Consider the following 17,577-nt stretch of genomic DNA (forward strand, 5'->3'; position numbering starts at 1 on the left):
CTCCAATGGCCTCCACATTCACATCTCATCCAATAGAGCACCTTTGGGATGTGGTGGAACGGGAGATCGGCATCATGGATGTGCAGCCGACAAATCTGCAGCAACAGTGTGATGCCATCATGTCACTATGGAGCAAAATCTCTGAGGAACGTGTCCAACACCTTGTTGTATCTATTCCACCAAGAATGAAGGCAAAAGGGGGTCCAACCGGGTACCAGCGAGGTGTACCTAAAGTGGCCGGTGAGTGTATATACAGCAGTGGCAGCTGGTGTGTTTTTTTTTTTTTTGGGGAGGGTGGGGGGCGGGGAAGCAAAACAACCCACCCGCCGCCACCCCCCGGTCGGGTCACGGATGGCACAAAAGCCCCCACGTCGGACAGTCAGTCAGGGCCCCGCACTTACCCCATATTGCGGGCAGCGCTCTGGGCAGTGGGCAGCGACGGCTTCTCTCCGGGCTGCAGGCGGCTGCTGTCGGTTTCCCACCATCTCCTCCCTCCTCCTCCTCCTCCTGGCAGCCAATTCGATCGGATCGGGTGACGGGTCTCATGACCCGCTTCCTGATTGGGGAGGAGATACAGTGTGATAATAGTGAATATTGTGCATATCTGGTATAATATGGTAGAACACATAATACAGTGCTGTGAAAAAGTATTCATACCCCTTAAATTTTCTAAAATTTTGTCATGTTACATCCAAAAAACGTAAATGTATTTTATTGGGATTTTATGTGATAGACCAACACAAAGTGGCACATAATTGTGAAGTGGAAGGAAAATGATAAATGGTTATCAAAATGTTTTACAAATAAATATGTGGAAAATGTGGGGTGCATTTGTATGGCGCCCCCCGGAGTCAATACTTTGTAGAACCTCCTTTCACTGCAATTACAGCTGCAAGTCTTTTTGGGAATGTCTCTACCAGCTTTGCACATCTAGCCACTTACAGCCCCGGACCATTTTGCTGGTCAAAGACCAGACCACTTTTTGCGATTCGGCACTGCGTCGCTTTAACTGACAATTGCGCGGTCGTGCGACGTGGCTCCCAAACAAAATTGACGTCCTTTTTTTCCCACAAATAGAGCTTTCTTTTGGTGGTATTTGATCACCCCTGCGGTTTTTATTTTTTGCGCTATAAACAAAAGTAGAGCGAAATTTTGAAAAAAACGCATTATTTTTTACTTTTTGTTATAATAAATATCCCCCAAAAATATAAAAAAAACATTTTTTTCCCTCAGTTTAGGCCGATACGTACTCTTCTACATATTTTTGGTAAAAAAAATCACAATAAGCGATTATTGATTGGTTTGCGCAAAAGTTATAGCGTTTACAAAATAGGGGATAGTTTTATGGCATTTTTATTAATATTTTTTTTTTTACTAGTAATGGCGGCGATCAGCGATTTTTATTGTGACATTATGGCGGACACATTGGACATTTTTGACACATTTTTGGGACCATTGTCATTTATACAGCAATCACTGCTATATAAATGCAGTGATTCCTGTGTAAAATGACACTGGCAGTGAAGGGGTTAACCAGTGGGTGGCAGTGTAGGGGTTAAGTGTTCCTAGGGGCGGTTTACTTACTGCTGGGGGCTGGGCTTTCATTTAGTGAACACTGATCTCTGCTCCAATCACATGGAGCAGAGATCAGCGTCACTAGTTGCTAGGCAGAATGGAGAAATGCTGTTTACAACGGCATTTCTTCATTCGGCCGCCCCGTGAGACGATCGCGGGTATGCCCGCTGCGATCGAATCCGTGGGACCCGCGACCGGACTCACGGGGGTCCCCGACCAGCACGGGAGCGCGCCGGCGGCGCGCTCCCGATGGCAGGGCGGCAAATTTAAAGGGACATACAGGTACGCCCATTTGCCTGCCCGTGCCATTCTGCCGACGTACATCGGCGTGCGCTGGTCGGGAACTGGCTAGAGAGTGACATTTCTGCCCATTCTTCTTTGTAAAATATCTCAAGCTCTGTCAGATTGGATGGAGAGCGTCTGTGAACAGCAATTTTCAAATCTTGCCACAGATTCTCAATTGGATTTAGGTCTGGACTGTGACTGGGACTATTCTAACACATGAATAGTTTAGGTCAGGGATATGCAATTAGTGGACCTCCAGCTGTTACAGAACTACAAGTCCCATGAGGCATAGCAAGACTCTGACAGCCACAAGCATGACACCCAGAGGCAGAGGCATGATGGGACTTGTAGTGTTGCAACAGCTGAAGGTCCGATCATTGCATATCCCTGGTTTAGGTGGACGGCCATGTCTTGGTAGGTTTGCAGTTGTGCCATACTCTTTCCATTTCTGGATGATGGATTGAACAGAGCTCCGTAAGACGTTCAAATCTTGGGATTGTTTTTTATAAACTAACCCTGCTTTATACTTCTCCACAACTTTATCCCTGACCTGTCTGGTGTGTTCCTTGGTCTTCGTGATGCTGTTTGTTCACTAAGGTTCTCTAACAAACCTCTGAGGGCTTCACAGAACAGCTGTATGTATACTGAGATTACATTACACAGAGGTGGATTCTATTTACTAATTAGGTGACTTCTGAAGGCAATTGGTTCCACTAGATTTTAGTTAGGGGGTATCAGAGTAAAGGGGGCTGAATACCTCACCCCCCCACACACACACACACACACACACACTTTTCAAATATTTGGAAAACCATTCATCATTTTCCTTCCACTTCACAATTATGAGCCACTTTGTGTTGGTCTATCACACAAAATCCCAATAAAATCCATTTACGTTTTTTTGGATGTAACATGAGAAAATGTGGACATTGTCAAGGGGTATGAATACTTTTTCAGGGCTCTGTAATTATACACTTTATGATATATCTGTACAGTATATTCACTTCCTAAGTAGATAGAAAGGAAACACTGATTATCGATATCTCTATTGTACAGGATACGAGTCGGAGCCATATAACCGGTCCCTGGTGGAGCAATATGGAGACGCCATCGTTAGGCTGTACCAACTGTCAGACCATCCAATCACAGAGAGCGAGTTTTATACATCCTTCAATCACAGCGGGACCTGTGGTGAGATATCCAGAAATTTTTCGAACGTTCGATTTTTATATTTCTATATTTAGGGGACATTTACATTTACCTGGTGCATTACCACATACAATACTTTAATGTGCAGTGGGGTTCATGTACTAAAACTGGAGAGTGCAAAATCGGGTGCAGCTGTGTATGGTAGCCAATCAGCTTCTAACTTCAGCTTGTTCCATTAAGCTTTGACAAAAAAAACCTGGAAGCTGATTGGTTTCTGTGTACAGCTGCATCAGATTTTGCACTCTCCAGTTTTTTTGTGACGTGTTACAAAAATGTTTTACTGTAAAGTACACAGCACACTGTGAATGGCAACACAATGCAACAAACGTAATATATTGTCATAGGTGTGCGCAGTCTATTGCATTAGGGTGTGCACCCCAAAGCTCAAACACACACTACCGATCACTCAATGTTCATTCAGAAAGGGAAGGGGATGGTCAATTAGATATTTACCGGCCCCTTCCTCCACTCATCCTAAAACATCCTTGCAGCAACAGCTGGCGGGAGAGGAGGGAAGCTGGTAGCACTGCAGGGGGGAAGCGGGGAGCCAGGGAAGTAGGGGGGATCTGTGCTGTAAAGAGTGATTAGGATGTGCCTGGGTACACCTGGCACACCCTGTGCGCAGGCCTATGAACATCACGTTAGCATGCGTGTTCCTGCAACAAATACCCTGTTTCCACGAAAATAAGACCTAGCGTGATTGTCGGTGATGGCTGCAATATAAGCCCTACCCCCCAAATAAGCTTTACCCTGTTTCCCCAAAAATAAGCCCTACCCTGAAAATAAGGCCTACAAGGACTGTAACTAGGGCTTATTTGGGTGGTAGGGCTTATATTGCAGCTATCACCGACAATCAAGCTAGGTCTTATTTTCGGGGAAATAGGGTAGATAAAAATGGGCCCTTAAAGGCATAGTACACTTTTTTTTTAAATTGTTTTGTTGTTTTAACTCAATATTAGTGTAGTTGCAGTGTAGTTTGTTCATTCACCTCAGCCTTAGTCCTTGTACAAACGATCGGAGATTCCGACGGAATGTGTCCGATCGGAGCGTTTTGTCGGATAATCCGACTGTGTGTGGTATGCATCGGACTGTTTCCGTCTGAATATCCGTCGGACCAATTTTTCCAACTTGCCGGAAATATTTTCCGACAAAATGCTCCGATCGGACATACTCCGATCATGTGTAGAGAATTCCGATCGGACAAAGTGCCACGCATGCTCAGATCAAATTCCTACACCAAAGCTATTGGCTACTAGCCTGAACGTAGTCCCATCGTAACGGAATAACGTCATCACGTCGGATTTTCCGACAACTTTGTCCGACCGTGTGTATGCAACAGTTTCGGACAAAATCCGCCGGATTTGGTTGTCGGAATCTCCGATCGTGTGTACAAGGGCTAAGTCCTGCTATTTGACAGGTCCAAATTGCATGACAAGTCGCACCCTATTGCCAGCAATGGAACTATTTAACCACTTCAGCCCTGGAAAGGATTTCCCCCCTTAATGACCAGGCCATTTTTTTGCGATTTGGTACTGCGTGTCGCTTTATCTGACAACTGCGTTGTACCCAAACTAAATTTATGTCCTTTTTTTCCCACAAATAGAGCTTTCTTTTGGTGGTATTTGATCACCTCTGCGATGTTTTTTTTTTTTTTTTTTTTTTGCGCTATAAATAATAAAAAAAAAGCAAGATTTTTTTTTTTTTTTTTTTTTTTTACTTTCTGCTATAGTACATATCGAAAGAAATATATATAAAAAAAACAAATGTATTCATCAGTTTAGGCCAATATATATTCTTCATATTTTTGGTTAAAAAAAAATAAAAACGCAACAAGCATATATTGCGTAAAAGTTATCGCGTCTACAAACTACTGGATAGATTTAGGGACTTTTATTTATTATTTAATAGTTTTTACTAGTAATGGCGGCGATCTGCGATTTCTAGCGGGACTGCGACATTGCGGCGGACAGATCTGACCCCAAATTATTGTTTTTTGGGGACCAGTGACATTATTACATTGATCAGTGCTATAAAAATGCACTGATCAATGTAAAAATGACACTGGCAGGGAAGGGGTTAACACTAGGGGGCGATCAAGGGGTTAACTGTGTTCCCTGGGTGTGTTCTAACTATAGGGGGGGGGGGATGGGCTCACTGGAACATAGATCACTGGGAACAGAAGATCTCTGACATGTCACTAGGCAGAATGGGGGAATCGCCTTGTTTACATAGACCCTGTTCTGCCTCTGTACACCAATCGTGGGTCGCCAGCAGACATCGAGCCCGTGGGCACGCTCCAGTTGCGCGCGGCGCGGTACAGGTACGTCGGTTCACGCATGGCGGCCGACCCGTTGCAGTATAACTGTGTGAGCTGGTCGTCAAGTGGTTAAATTAGTGTGAACCTGACTTTGTGGTGCCGCATTGATTTGAAAAAAGAAGTTCCTTCACTATTTTTGTCGATTTTAAATGCGGCTTGCATACAGAGGGGAAGATAATGATTTGATCCCCTGCAGATTTTGTATGTTTGCTTACAAAGAAATGAGGGGTCTATATTTTTTTTACAAATAAACACTTTATTGGGGAACAGCATGAGTTATACATTAATAGCCAATATATATATATATATATATATATATATATACACACAAAAGTGAGTACACCCCTCACATTTTTGTAAATATTTTATTCTATCTTTTCATGTGACAACACTGAAGAAATGACACTTTGTCTACAATGTAAAGTAGTGAGTGTACAGCTTGTATAACAATGTAAATGTCTAAACCGCTGGGAACAAAAGTGAGTACACCTCTAAGTGAAAATGTCCAAATTGGGCCCAATTAGCTATTTTCCCTCCCCGGGGTCATGTTACAAGGTCTCAGGTGTGAATGAGGAGCAGGTGTTTTAACCACTTCCCACCCGGCCAATGCATATATACGGCCGGGTGGGAGCCGTCTACTCCTGATAGGATGTTCAGGAACGTCATTCAGGAGTAGCAGGATCGCGCGCGCGCGCCCGCGCAGCGGCGCGATCCCGATGTGCTCGTGTCACCCGGACACGGCACATCTCAGATCGGCAGGAGGGCTCTGTGATTGGCCCTCCTGATCACATGACGGCCGTGTCCAATCACGGCCGTCATGTGATGTAAACAAACAGCCGGTTGCTAGGCAATCGGCTCTCCTCTCCTTACACGGAAGTCACCGCTGAGGAGAGGAGAGCAGAACGCTGCAGCCGGCTGATGATCAGTGAGTATGGGCTGCTTTTTACAGCTTTTTACTCACTGATCATCAGTGTAGTGTAAACACACAACACACCACACAGTACAAACACAGTCCCCACATATGTCCCCAAAACACACATGTCCCCAAAACATACATGTCCCCAAATAATAAAAACACATGTCCCTAATAATAAAAACATGTCCCCCACATATGTCCCACTAAAATCACATGTCCCAATGATTATCTGCACACATATGTACGTGATCACCTGCACACATATGTACATGATCATTTGCGTACATATGTCCGTGATCACACAAACCAATTATTATACACTTAACGGAATTTTTTTTACCAAAAACATGTAGCAGAATACATTTTGGCTTAAATTTATGACAAAATTTGATTTTATTGGATTTCTTTTCAAATAGAAAAAAGAAAATATTGTTTTTTTTCCAAATTTCCGCTATTTTTGCGCTTATATCGCAAAAAAAAAAACGGAGTCGTGAATAAATAACACCAAAATAAAGCTCTATTTGTGCGAACAAAATGATAACAATTTCATTTGGGTACAGTGTAGCATGACCGCGCAATTGTCACTGAAAGCGCTAGAGCGCTGAAAGCTGAAAATTGGGCTGGGAAGGAAGGGGGCGAAAGTGCCCTGTACTGTAGTGGTTAAATTTGGTGTTATCGCTCTCACTCTCTCATACTGGTCACTGGAAGTTCAACATGGCACCTGATGGCAAAGACCTCTCTGAGGATCTGAAAAAAAAAATTGTTGCTCTACATAAAGATGGCCTAGGCCAGTGATGGCGAACCTTGGCACTCCAGATGTTTTGGAACTACATTTCCCATAATGCTCATGCACTCTGCGGTGTAGTGGAGCATCATGGGAAATGTAGTTCCAAAACATCTGGGGTGCCAAGGTTCGCCATCACTGGCCTAGGCTATAAGAAGATTTCCAAGACCCTGAAACTGAGCTGCAGCACGGTGGCCAAGACCATACAGCGGTTTAACAGGACAGGTTCCACTCAGAACAGGCCTCACCATGGTTCACCAAAGAAGTTGAGGTGACGTGCTCAGCGTCATATCCAGAGGTTGTCTTTGGGAAATAGATGTATGAGTGCTGCCAGCATTGCTGCAGATGGTGAAGGGGTGGGGGGGGTCAGCCTGTCAGTGCTCAGACCATACGCCGCACACTGCATCAAATTGGTCTGCATGGATATCATCCCAGAAGGAAGCCTCTTCTAAAGATGATGCACAAGAAAGCACGCAAACAGTTGGCTGAAGACAAGCAGATTAAGGACATTACTGGAACCATGTCCTGTGGTCTGATGTGGCCACGATAAACGTACTTGGTTCAGATGGTGTCAGGCGTGTGTGGGGGCAACCAGGTGAGGAGGACAAAGTGTGTCTTGTCTACAGTCAAGCATGGTGGAGGGAGTGTCATGGTCTGGGGCTGCATGAGTGCTGCCGGCACTGGGGAGCTACAGATCATTGAGGGAACCATGAATGCCAACATGTACTGTGACATACTGAAGCAGAGCATGATCCCCTCCCTTCAGAGACTGGGCCGCAGGGCAGTATTCCAACATGATAACGACCCCAAATATACCTCCAAGATGACCACTGCCTTGCTAAAGAAGCTGAGGGTAAAGGTGATGGACTGGCCAAGCATGTCTCCAGACCTAAACCCTATTGAGCATCTGTGGGGCATCCTCAAACGGAAGGTGGAGGAGCGCAAGGTCTCCAACATCCACCAGCTCTGTGATGTCATCATGGAGGAGGGGTAGAGACCCGGTGGTGACCTGTGAAGCTCTGGTGACCTCCATGCCCAAGAGGGTTAAGGCAGTGCTGGAAAATAATGGCGGCCACACAAAATATTGACACTTTGGGCCAAATTTGGACATTTTCACTTAGGGGTGTACTCACTTTTGTTGCCAGCGGTTTAGACATTAATGGCTGTGTGTAGGGTTGCCACCTATTCTTCAAATCAAACCCGAACACTTTAGTGGCGCACAGCATATTCTTTAATAGTATGAACTATAGATATATTTTGCTATTAAATTACATTTCTAATCATATGGCATTAATAACAAGAGTCCCCCTTTACATCAGAGTCCACAGAGTTCCCCTTTTACATCTGAACTGGCAGAGTTCCCTTTCACTGTACGGGGGATTCTATAGACTCTGATGTAAGAGAGAACTCTGGGGCCTCTAAGGGATGCTCTGGGAACCCTGATTTAAGGGGGAACACTATGCATTCTGATGTACGGAGTGGAATCTGATGTAAGGGGATGGAATCTGATGTAAGGGGAGGACACTGTGGCCTCTGGTGTAAAGGGGAACTCTGATGTAAGGGATGCTCTGATAACTCAGATTTACCTTTTAGTGTACTCACTCAGAGGCAGGAGAGAGAAGAGGAGGGAGACTTCAGTCACAGACAGGGATGGATGGTGAGCTCACTCACCCCTTGGGAGTCAGCACTTCTCATTCAGATGTATCTGAGGCTGCTGGACTTCCAATTTCTGACCCCACTATCCTTTTTCTGAGACACAGCGCTGGGGATTGGACTGTGGGCAGACACAGAAGGGTGGGGGGGGGGGGGGGGGAGAGGTGCAGATTGAGCCCTCTCTCCTCTCCTCTCCTGTCAGTGCGGGGGGCAGGGGGTGGGGAAATTGTTAGTATTGTTAGTGCTGGCTTTGGGCAGTGTGAAAAAGAGTGTAATGCCACGTACACACGATCGAATTGTCCGGCGTACTTAGTCCGGCAAACGATCCGGTGGAGAGTCCGGCAGACTTTCTACCGAACGGACTTGGCCACACACGGACACACAGAAAGTCCAGAGTTTGCTAGCGCGATGACGTACAGCACGTACGACGGGACTAGAAAAAGGAAGTTCAATAGCCAGTAGCCAATAGCTTCCTTCTCGTACTTCCTTCTAAGCATGTGTCATTCTTAGTCCGCCGGACTAGCATACTCACGAACGTATTGTCCGCTGAAACCCAAGTCCGGCGGAAAGATTGGACTGCAAAAATACTTTCTAAGTCAGCCGGACTTTACGCTGAGAAAGTCCGCTGAAGCCCACACACGATCGGATTGTCTGGTGAAATGCGTTTCGGCGGACTAAGTACGCCGGACAATTTGATCGTGTGTACGCGGCATTACACACACTCTCAGCTTATCCAACTGCAGCCAGAAAACCTGCTGGGAAGCCATAGTCCAGTCTGAATAATGTGTCCGGGTTTCAGGCAGTCTGAAACCCGGACGCATGATTCCCAACCCGAACTGTCCGGGTGAATCCTGGACAGGTGGCAACCCTAGCTGTGTGTGTTGAGTTATTTTGAGGGGACAGCAAATTTACACTGTTATACAAGCTGTACACTCACTACTTTACATTGTAGCAAAGTGTCATTTCTTCAGTGTTGTCACATGAAAGGTTAGAAGAAAAGATTTACAAAAATGTGAGGGGTGTACTCACTTTTGTGAGATACTGTGTATATGTGTGTATATACATACATATATATATATATATATATATATATATATATATATATATATATATATATATATATATATATATACACGTTTACACGACACATGTGGAAATATTAGCAATTTCCAAAATCTCACAACCGAAACAAAAGGAGAAACCCGCAGGTTGACTGATACAAAGCTGTTGAACGGAAAGCACAGCTCATGAGAAGAGCTGATAAGGTTGTGTGCATCTAGAATGCCTATGTAAGGATTTTATGGCAGTCAAAAGATCGATCGTATATAAGGCAGGCACACCGAATGCCCTTATATGTATAAACAATCCTAGACAGACCTGGCATAAAAATGACGATAATATCCGGTCTATGCAGATAGTGTTAAACATTGACATTAGCAGTCTCATCCCGCGTGGAGGCTTTTTCCAGACACATATCTCATATTTTACCATATTTGGCAGGGCAACCTCTATGAGCATACAGCACTTCCTTGTAGGGTAATGCAGCATCAAAGGTGGCTAGGCATGTGCGCTTCGTTACCTTTCCCAATAAATATTTGGACGAACTTTCCACTATTCGGAGATTCGGATATATCAGAATACCCGAATTACAGTATAAACGAATGCTCCGTATAATGAACTGAAATGCGTCCGAATTTCCAAAAATTCGAATTGAAATTTCGAATCGGATTTTACATCGAATTCCAGTCGAATTCGAACTGTAAACACTGTTTCTGAAATCAAAGACTGTGTGTGTGTTATTAGAATACCATTGTAAAATAATACTGTTTTAATTAAGCAAAAAGGTGATTTAACGAGAAGGTTTTACCCCCTTTCATGACCAGGCCATTTTTTTTTTGCGATATGGCGCTGCGTTTACTTTTACTGACCATTCGACGCTGTATCCAAATAAAAAAAAAAAAAAATGATGTCCTTTTTTTCACCACAAATATTTTATTGGTGGTATTTTATCACCTCTGACGTTTTTATTGCTTGCGCTATAAACAAAATTGCTTGCGCTATAAACAAAAACAGAGCAACAATTTTGAAAAAAATAAATACATTTTTTTCACATTGTGCTATAAAACATATCCAATAAAAAAATGTAAAAAAATGTAATTTCTTTATCAATTTAGGCCAATATATACTGCTACATATTTTTAGTAAAAAACAAAAAACGCAATCTAGCCTACGATCACCGGAGGTTTCACGTGAATCATAGAGCTGTGCCCAATGTTTCCTATTACTAATCCTTACCAGACTCCCTGATGGATCTCCTCTCTGTGCCTATCCTGGTGCCACTCTTTAGTTTACGGGCATTGATGACACCCTGATACAGTGCTGTGCTCCCATGATGATACAGGTGACAGCAGCTCTCCACCACTATTGTCATGCAGCCGGGGGCGTAACTATAGGGGGTGCAGCAGTCCCAACCGCAACTGGGCCCTGTGCTGCAGGGGGCCCATGCAACCCCCTCTACATATGGCCGGCAGCAGCATAGGCAGCTAGGGGTACCAGTGCACCATGCACACGGGTGGCTGGAGGTGGAGGATGACTACCCGGCTCCTCAGAGTACCCCTCTCCTGTTCCATGCATTGCCGCTCAGTCCGATGTCTGTTCTCCCCAGCCAGAGAAAAAAAAAATAAGAAAAAAAAAATACTGATGCCAGTGGTGGAACTACAGGGCTCACAAAGGTCATACCTGTGACCACGCCCTGGAGTTCCACCGCCGGACTGGGGTTCAGGGGGGCCCTTCATGGTTTCTTTCATCGGGGCCCTGAAGGTTCTAGTTACGCCACTGCATGCAGCTGACATATACCTGCCTCTGATCCATTGCTCCTGCTATACGGGATTATACCCAGACCTGCTGCCCTGTGAAATGTTTTGGGATGTGCCTTATACACGATCTGACTTTTCGACGGACTTGGTCCGGCGGACATTTCTATGGGCTTTGCAGCTGAGGTCCGCCGGGCTTTCAAACAAAAGGACTTGGCCACACACGATCACTCCAAAAGTCTGACGGATTCGAGCGTGATGACGTAAAATAAGGAAGTTCATAGCCAGTAGCCAATAGCTGCCCTAGCCTCGGTTTTAGTCGGTTGGACTAGCATACAGATGACTGGATTTTTGATCCGGACTCGAGTCCGTCGGAAAGATTTGAAGCACGTTTTATTTCTAGGTCCGCCGGACATTTGGGAAGAAAAAGTCCACTGGAGCCCACACACGATCGTATTGTCTGACGGATTCCAGTCCGCCGCACCAAGTCCGTCGAAAAGTCCGGTCGTGTGTACGCGGCATTACTGTTACTTTTTCTTTTAGCTTCCACCCCCCCCCCCCCCATCCTGGAGGTATTTACAGTGTCTCAGCGTACGTTGACGACATGCTCTTCTCCCTCACTAATCCGTTAGTGTCCCTCTCAAACCATATTTGGGAATTTGATATCTATGGCCTATTATCCAACCTGAAAATACAGTTTAGTAAATCAGAAGCCATGGGAGGTGGGAATAGCCTCTTTACTACTTCAGTCCCTGAAATTGAACTTTTAAGTGATTGTAAACCCTTACAACCAACTTTGACCTACAGGTAAGCCTAGATTAAGGCTTACCTGTAGGTCCAAGAAATATCAGTGTAAACCGTGTATCCGTGTAAACCGTGTAGGTTTAGGAGATTTTTACCCGAAGACAGCCACCGCTGTCGGCTCCCGTGCGCATGCAAGTCGCATGCGTGCATGAAGTCGCACAGATGTCAACCAAGTGGCACCTGAAGTCGAACTGACATGCAGCTTTGAAAGTGAAGTCGCACGATTTCAAAGTCGGATTTGCTGTGACCGAGGGCTGACATGTTGTGGCTGCAGTTTGCAGTTGAGTCTTCGTCAAAGAGAGAAGACAACATCTTTTTCCGGGTCACACAGCATCCAATCAATGTCCCACCATTTCCTCTGTGCTGTATCGCAAATGATACAATCTCTATTTTAATTGCTCAGTCTGTTTGTGTCTGTGTCAGTTCCTATTACCATTTGGCTCTTACCCTCACCAGTGCTGGACTGAGAGACGCAGGGATTGTGGGATATATCGTTTATTCACAGGAAGTGTCAGTTTTCACACTACAGACAAAGGTCATGCATTAACCTGTGGCGTGCCATGCCACATGCCTCATGTAGAAACTTCTGTCATTGTAATGTGAGGATTTACTGTACTGTAGGCTATGTGTACAGTAGGATTGCCACGTGTCCGGGATTCACCAGTTTGGGTTTTGAATCTGGTGTCCAGGTTTCAGACAACCTGAAACACGGACACATTATTTAGACTGCGCTATGGCTTCCCAGCAGGGTTGCTGGCTGCAGTTGTCTAAGCTGAGAGTGTGTTACACTCTCTTTCACCCTGCCCAAATCCAGCACTAACAGCCCCCCCCCCCCCCCCACACACACACACACACACACACATACACACAGACGGGAGAGAAGAGAGGGCTTGATCTGCTCCTCTTCCTCCCACCCCCACCCCTCTGTGTCTGCCCACCCGGCTCTGTGCCATCCAGCCAAGGGGTGAGTGAGCTCACCATCCATCCTTGTCTGTGACTGAAGTCCCCACCCCCCCCCCCTTCTCTCTCCTGCCTCTGAGTGAGTACACTAAGGTAAATCAGGATTCTCAGAGCACCCCTTACATCAGAGTTCCCCCTTACATCAAAGGCCACAGTGTTCCCCCTTACATCAGAGTTCCCAGTGTTCCTCAATCCTCATTAAATCAGGTTTCTCAGAGCACCACTTACATCAGAAGTCACAGTCTTCCCCCTTACATCGAAATTCTCAGTGTTCCCCATTAAATCAGGATTCTCAGAGCACCCCTTACATCAGAGGCCACGGTGTCCTCCCTTACATCAGAGATCTCAGTGTTCCCCATTAAATCAGGGTTCTCAGAGCACCCCTTACATCAGAGACCCCAGAGTTCCCCCTTACAACGTAAGGGAACTAGACATGTTCATTCGTTATCGTCCGAATGCATTTATGTCCAAATTTTGCGATGTTCGTGTTCGTTTTAACAAAACGCTAACAAACGCGCAGAATTCGAAATCCGAAAGAGCCGGAATTAAAAAAAATGCTTTATTTTTTTGTGTTGTTGCGACAACAGTTCGATATCGATTGCTAGAAGATTCAACATGACGGTGACAATAGCAATCTGTGTCTACAGAACGTGCGTAACCTAACTCTATTAGTCAGAAATTATTCAACATTGAGAGAAAAGATTCGACATTATAGAGACATGAAGATTCAACAAAGCAGCTAAAAAACATACGATCGCCGTGAGCGGACATTTATGGTCAAATACTCCGCCCATAGGCTATAGAAGAATTCTAATGTTGTTTGACTAGTAATAATAATTAATAGACTTGTGCACCATGGAAAATTTCATTTAGTTTCGGTTCGTTGTCATTCGTAAAAATACATCATTTTGTTCTGTTCTTTGTTATGTTACATTAATACGTTTTCGGATAATTAGTTATTTCTGTAGAGTGTCGATATTCGTTATACTGAATCTCGAATCATGTCGAATTCATTCGTTATATGCGCTATAATTTCGTTCGTAGTCGTTGAAATTTGATACTTATGTATGTATATATATATTCATGATAACGATTTGTAGTTTAGAAACTCGTTTGTTTATTGAATCTTTTAAAGTGGTAGTAAACCCGCTAATTTTTTTTTTTACCACCTGCAAAGCAAAAGGCATAATGAGCTAGTATGCACCGCATACTAGCTCATTATGAAATACTTACCTTAGAACGAGGCCCCGACATCTGGCCCGATCCACGCCGAGGGAGCTGACATGCTCCCTCTGCGTTTCTTCTGGGTATCGCGGCTTCGGCGCTGTGAGTGCCCAGAGCCGCAATATCGTCACTCCCATGCATGCACGCGGGAGATTTCATCCCGGCCGGGTCCGGCCACTGCCGGACTTTCAGCCGAGAATCCCCTTGTGCGCATGCGCCGCTGCAGTCAGTGGCACATACCGAGGGGAATATCTCCTAAATCATACAGGTTTAGGAGATATTTTTTTTTACTTACAGGTAAGCCTTACTATAGGCTTTCCTGTAGGTAAAAGTAAAAAAAATGAGTATACAACCACTTTAACACACACAATGACAAGATCTCTTCTCCTCGGCTCAAATACAATACAACACCCTTCTCTCTCACTTCTCAGGAATGCACTTTGCCAGTAATCCAACCTCCAGCACAAAATGAATCAGCTGATTGGACTATAAGATTTACTTTGAGTTGACCTTTTGTTTCATTAGATCTTTAAAGAATTACCGAATCATGATGAATTCATTCGTTAGATCCGCTATCATTTCTTTCGTATTCGTTGAAATTCGTTATTTTTTTTTTTATTGCATGCAAAATTTTAATTTTATTTGATGCAAAATTCAGCCGAATTTTGATTTTTTTTTACGAAACGAATTGCACAAGCCTAATAATTAATAATTGTAATAACTACTAGTCAAACAACATTAGAATACAACGATAGGTTCGACCAGGAAATGTAGGATCGCGGCGTCGTGCGGTTTAGCTGCTTCCTCGAATCTTCTTAGAACATCCGCCAGACACCATAAGCCTTCAACTGACAGATTCGACCTTAATCAATTGGGATTTTCGTACTAACGCATTTTTTAACAAAACTAAATAAATAAAAATCTATTTCGGGAGTAACTAAATAAATGTATTTTTCGGACGAAACCCGAAAATTCCAAAAAATTTCTAAAGGGAATGCTGCCAGTTCAGATGTAAAAGGAGAACTCTGCGGATTCAGATTTGAAAGGGGAGCTCTGTGGACTCTGATGTAAGGGGGGACTCTCGTGATTAACTTCATATGGTTAGAAATGTTATTTAATCGCAAAATATATGTATAAGGAGAAAACACCCCTACACGGGGAATATATGGGACTTTCTGGGTGCTACTCATATACTCATCAACAACAGTTATGATTAAAAAAAAAACGAATATTTGATTTAGGCACATGTACAGAGAAGAAAGAAAACTACATAAAACACATATACATTTCTTCCATACAAAAGATACCACAATTGTTCTACATGTTTCGCCTTATGGCTTCTTCAGGAACGTGCGTGGATACTCTTGTCTAATGAATAAGAATACAAGAGTTATAGATACAAATTTTCATGCTCTTAAAACAAAGCTTCTTCAAAAAGGTTTATTCAAATTTTATTAAATGACATATAGCAATACCTGGATATTTACGGAAACCTCAAACTAGTGAATTCACTGGAATAATCAGAGTGTATGCACAAAAAGGTGACATGAAATATCCAGGTATTTCTATATGTTGTTTAATAAAATTTTAATAAACCTTTTTGAAAATGCTTTGTTTTAAGATGAAAATTTGTTATAATAAATGTTGTATTCGTATTCATTAGACAAGAGGATCCATGCACCATCCTGAAGAAGCCATAAGGCGAAACCTGTAGAACAATTGTGGTATCTTTTGTATGGAAGAAATGTATATGTATTTTATATACCGTTTTCTTTCTTCTCTGTACATGTGTCTAAATAAAATATTTGTTTTTTTATCATAACTGTTGTTGAGTATATGAATAGCACCCAGAAAGTCCCATATATTCCCCGTTTAGGGGTGTTTTCTCCTTTTTCATCATAAAGGGACATTGGTGTTAATCAATTAATATTGGGAATTGATCACTCAAAAAAAAATTTCACTTCAAAATACATGTATAGTTTATACCAGGGGTCTCCAAACTGTGGCCCGGGGGACCAGATGCAGGCCTTTGCTTGCCCTTATCTGGCCCTGGGGGCACTATTCCTTCCATTGACATCTATGATAGGGCACTATTCCTCTCACTGACACTGATGGGGCACTATTCCTCTCACTGACACTGATGGGGCACTATCCCTCCCACTGACACCCATGATACCGCACTATCACTGTTTTCTCAGGCTGGACCTTGCAGAGTTTCAGTTGGAAAATAGTGGAGCCCTCGACTGCTTTACACACCAGGCTAAATTTAACTGCTTTGCTGAAAACATCCTGTTGTTGACAGCTCAGATTACACGCACAGCTGAGTCTGCGACACCTTCCCCTTTTTATTGCTTTCTCAGGCTGCAGATTTTTGGTTAGAAGGAAAACAGTGGAGTCCTCAGCTGTATTACACACCGGGCTAATTTTAGCTGCTTTGCTGAAAAATATCCTGTTGCTGACAGAGCTGAGAAGCTCAGATTACACACACAGCTGAGTCTGCAACACCTTCCCCTTCTCACTGCTTTCTCAGGCTGGGCCTTGCAGATTTTTGGTTACAAGGAAAACGGTTGTCCTCAGCTGCTATGCACACCAGGCTAACTTTAACTGCTTTACTGAAAAATATCCTGTTGTTGCCAGAACTGGGTAGCTCCCTGTGACACCTTCCACTGTTCATTTATTTCAGGCTGGGCCTTGCAGATTTTAGTTAGAGGGAAAACCATAGAAAAATGCAATTTGTTTCATTCCAAATTAGTTTTCTTATCGAATTTCGACAAATTTGTTCATTCGGAAATTTCGATTAATTTGAATATTTGTAAATTCGAAAATTCTGAAATTCAGAAATTCTGAAATTCAGAAATCCGTAAATTCAGAAATTCAGAAATTCTGAAATTCAGAAATCCGTAAATTCAGAAATTCTGAAATCTGTAAATTCAGAAATTCTGAAATCCGTAAATTCCGAAATCCGTAAATTTGTAAAAATTCGAAAGTCCAAAAATGTGAAAATCTGAAATAATACCAAACTAATAATAACTATTGC

The 17,577-nt window shown here is 43.6% G+C and overlaps 1 protein-coding gene across 1 annotated transcript in view; it reads left to right on the forward strand.

Annotated features, from left to right (window-relative positions):
• LOC143986997 (uncharacterized) overlaps window positions 1-17,577 on the forward strand; it is a 130,030-nt gene that overhangs the window by 37,151 nt on the left and 75,302 nt on the right. The window contains exon 5 of the mRNA XM_077485434.1: window positions 2,917-3,051. Coding sequence (XP_077341560.1) covers window positions 2,917-3,051 — 135 coding nt within the window. The remainder of the gene's footprint in view (window positions 1-2,916; window positions 3,052-17,577) is intronic.

This window comes from Lithobates pipiens, unplaced genomic scaffold (assembly GCF_037356315.1).
Source record: "Lithobates pipiens isolate NorthernLeopardFrog02 unplaced genomic scaffold, aLitPip1_a1.2 Scaffold_18, whole genome shotgun sequence".
Lineage (NCBI taxonomy): Eukaryota > Metazoa > Chordata > Amphibia > Anura > Ranidae > Lithobates > Lithobates pipiens.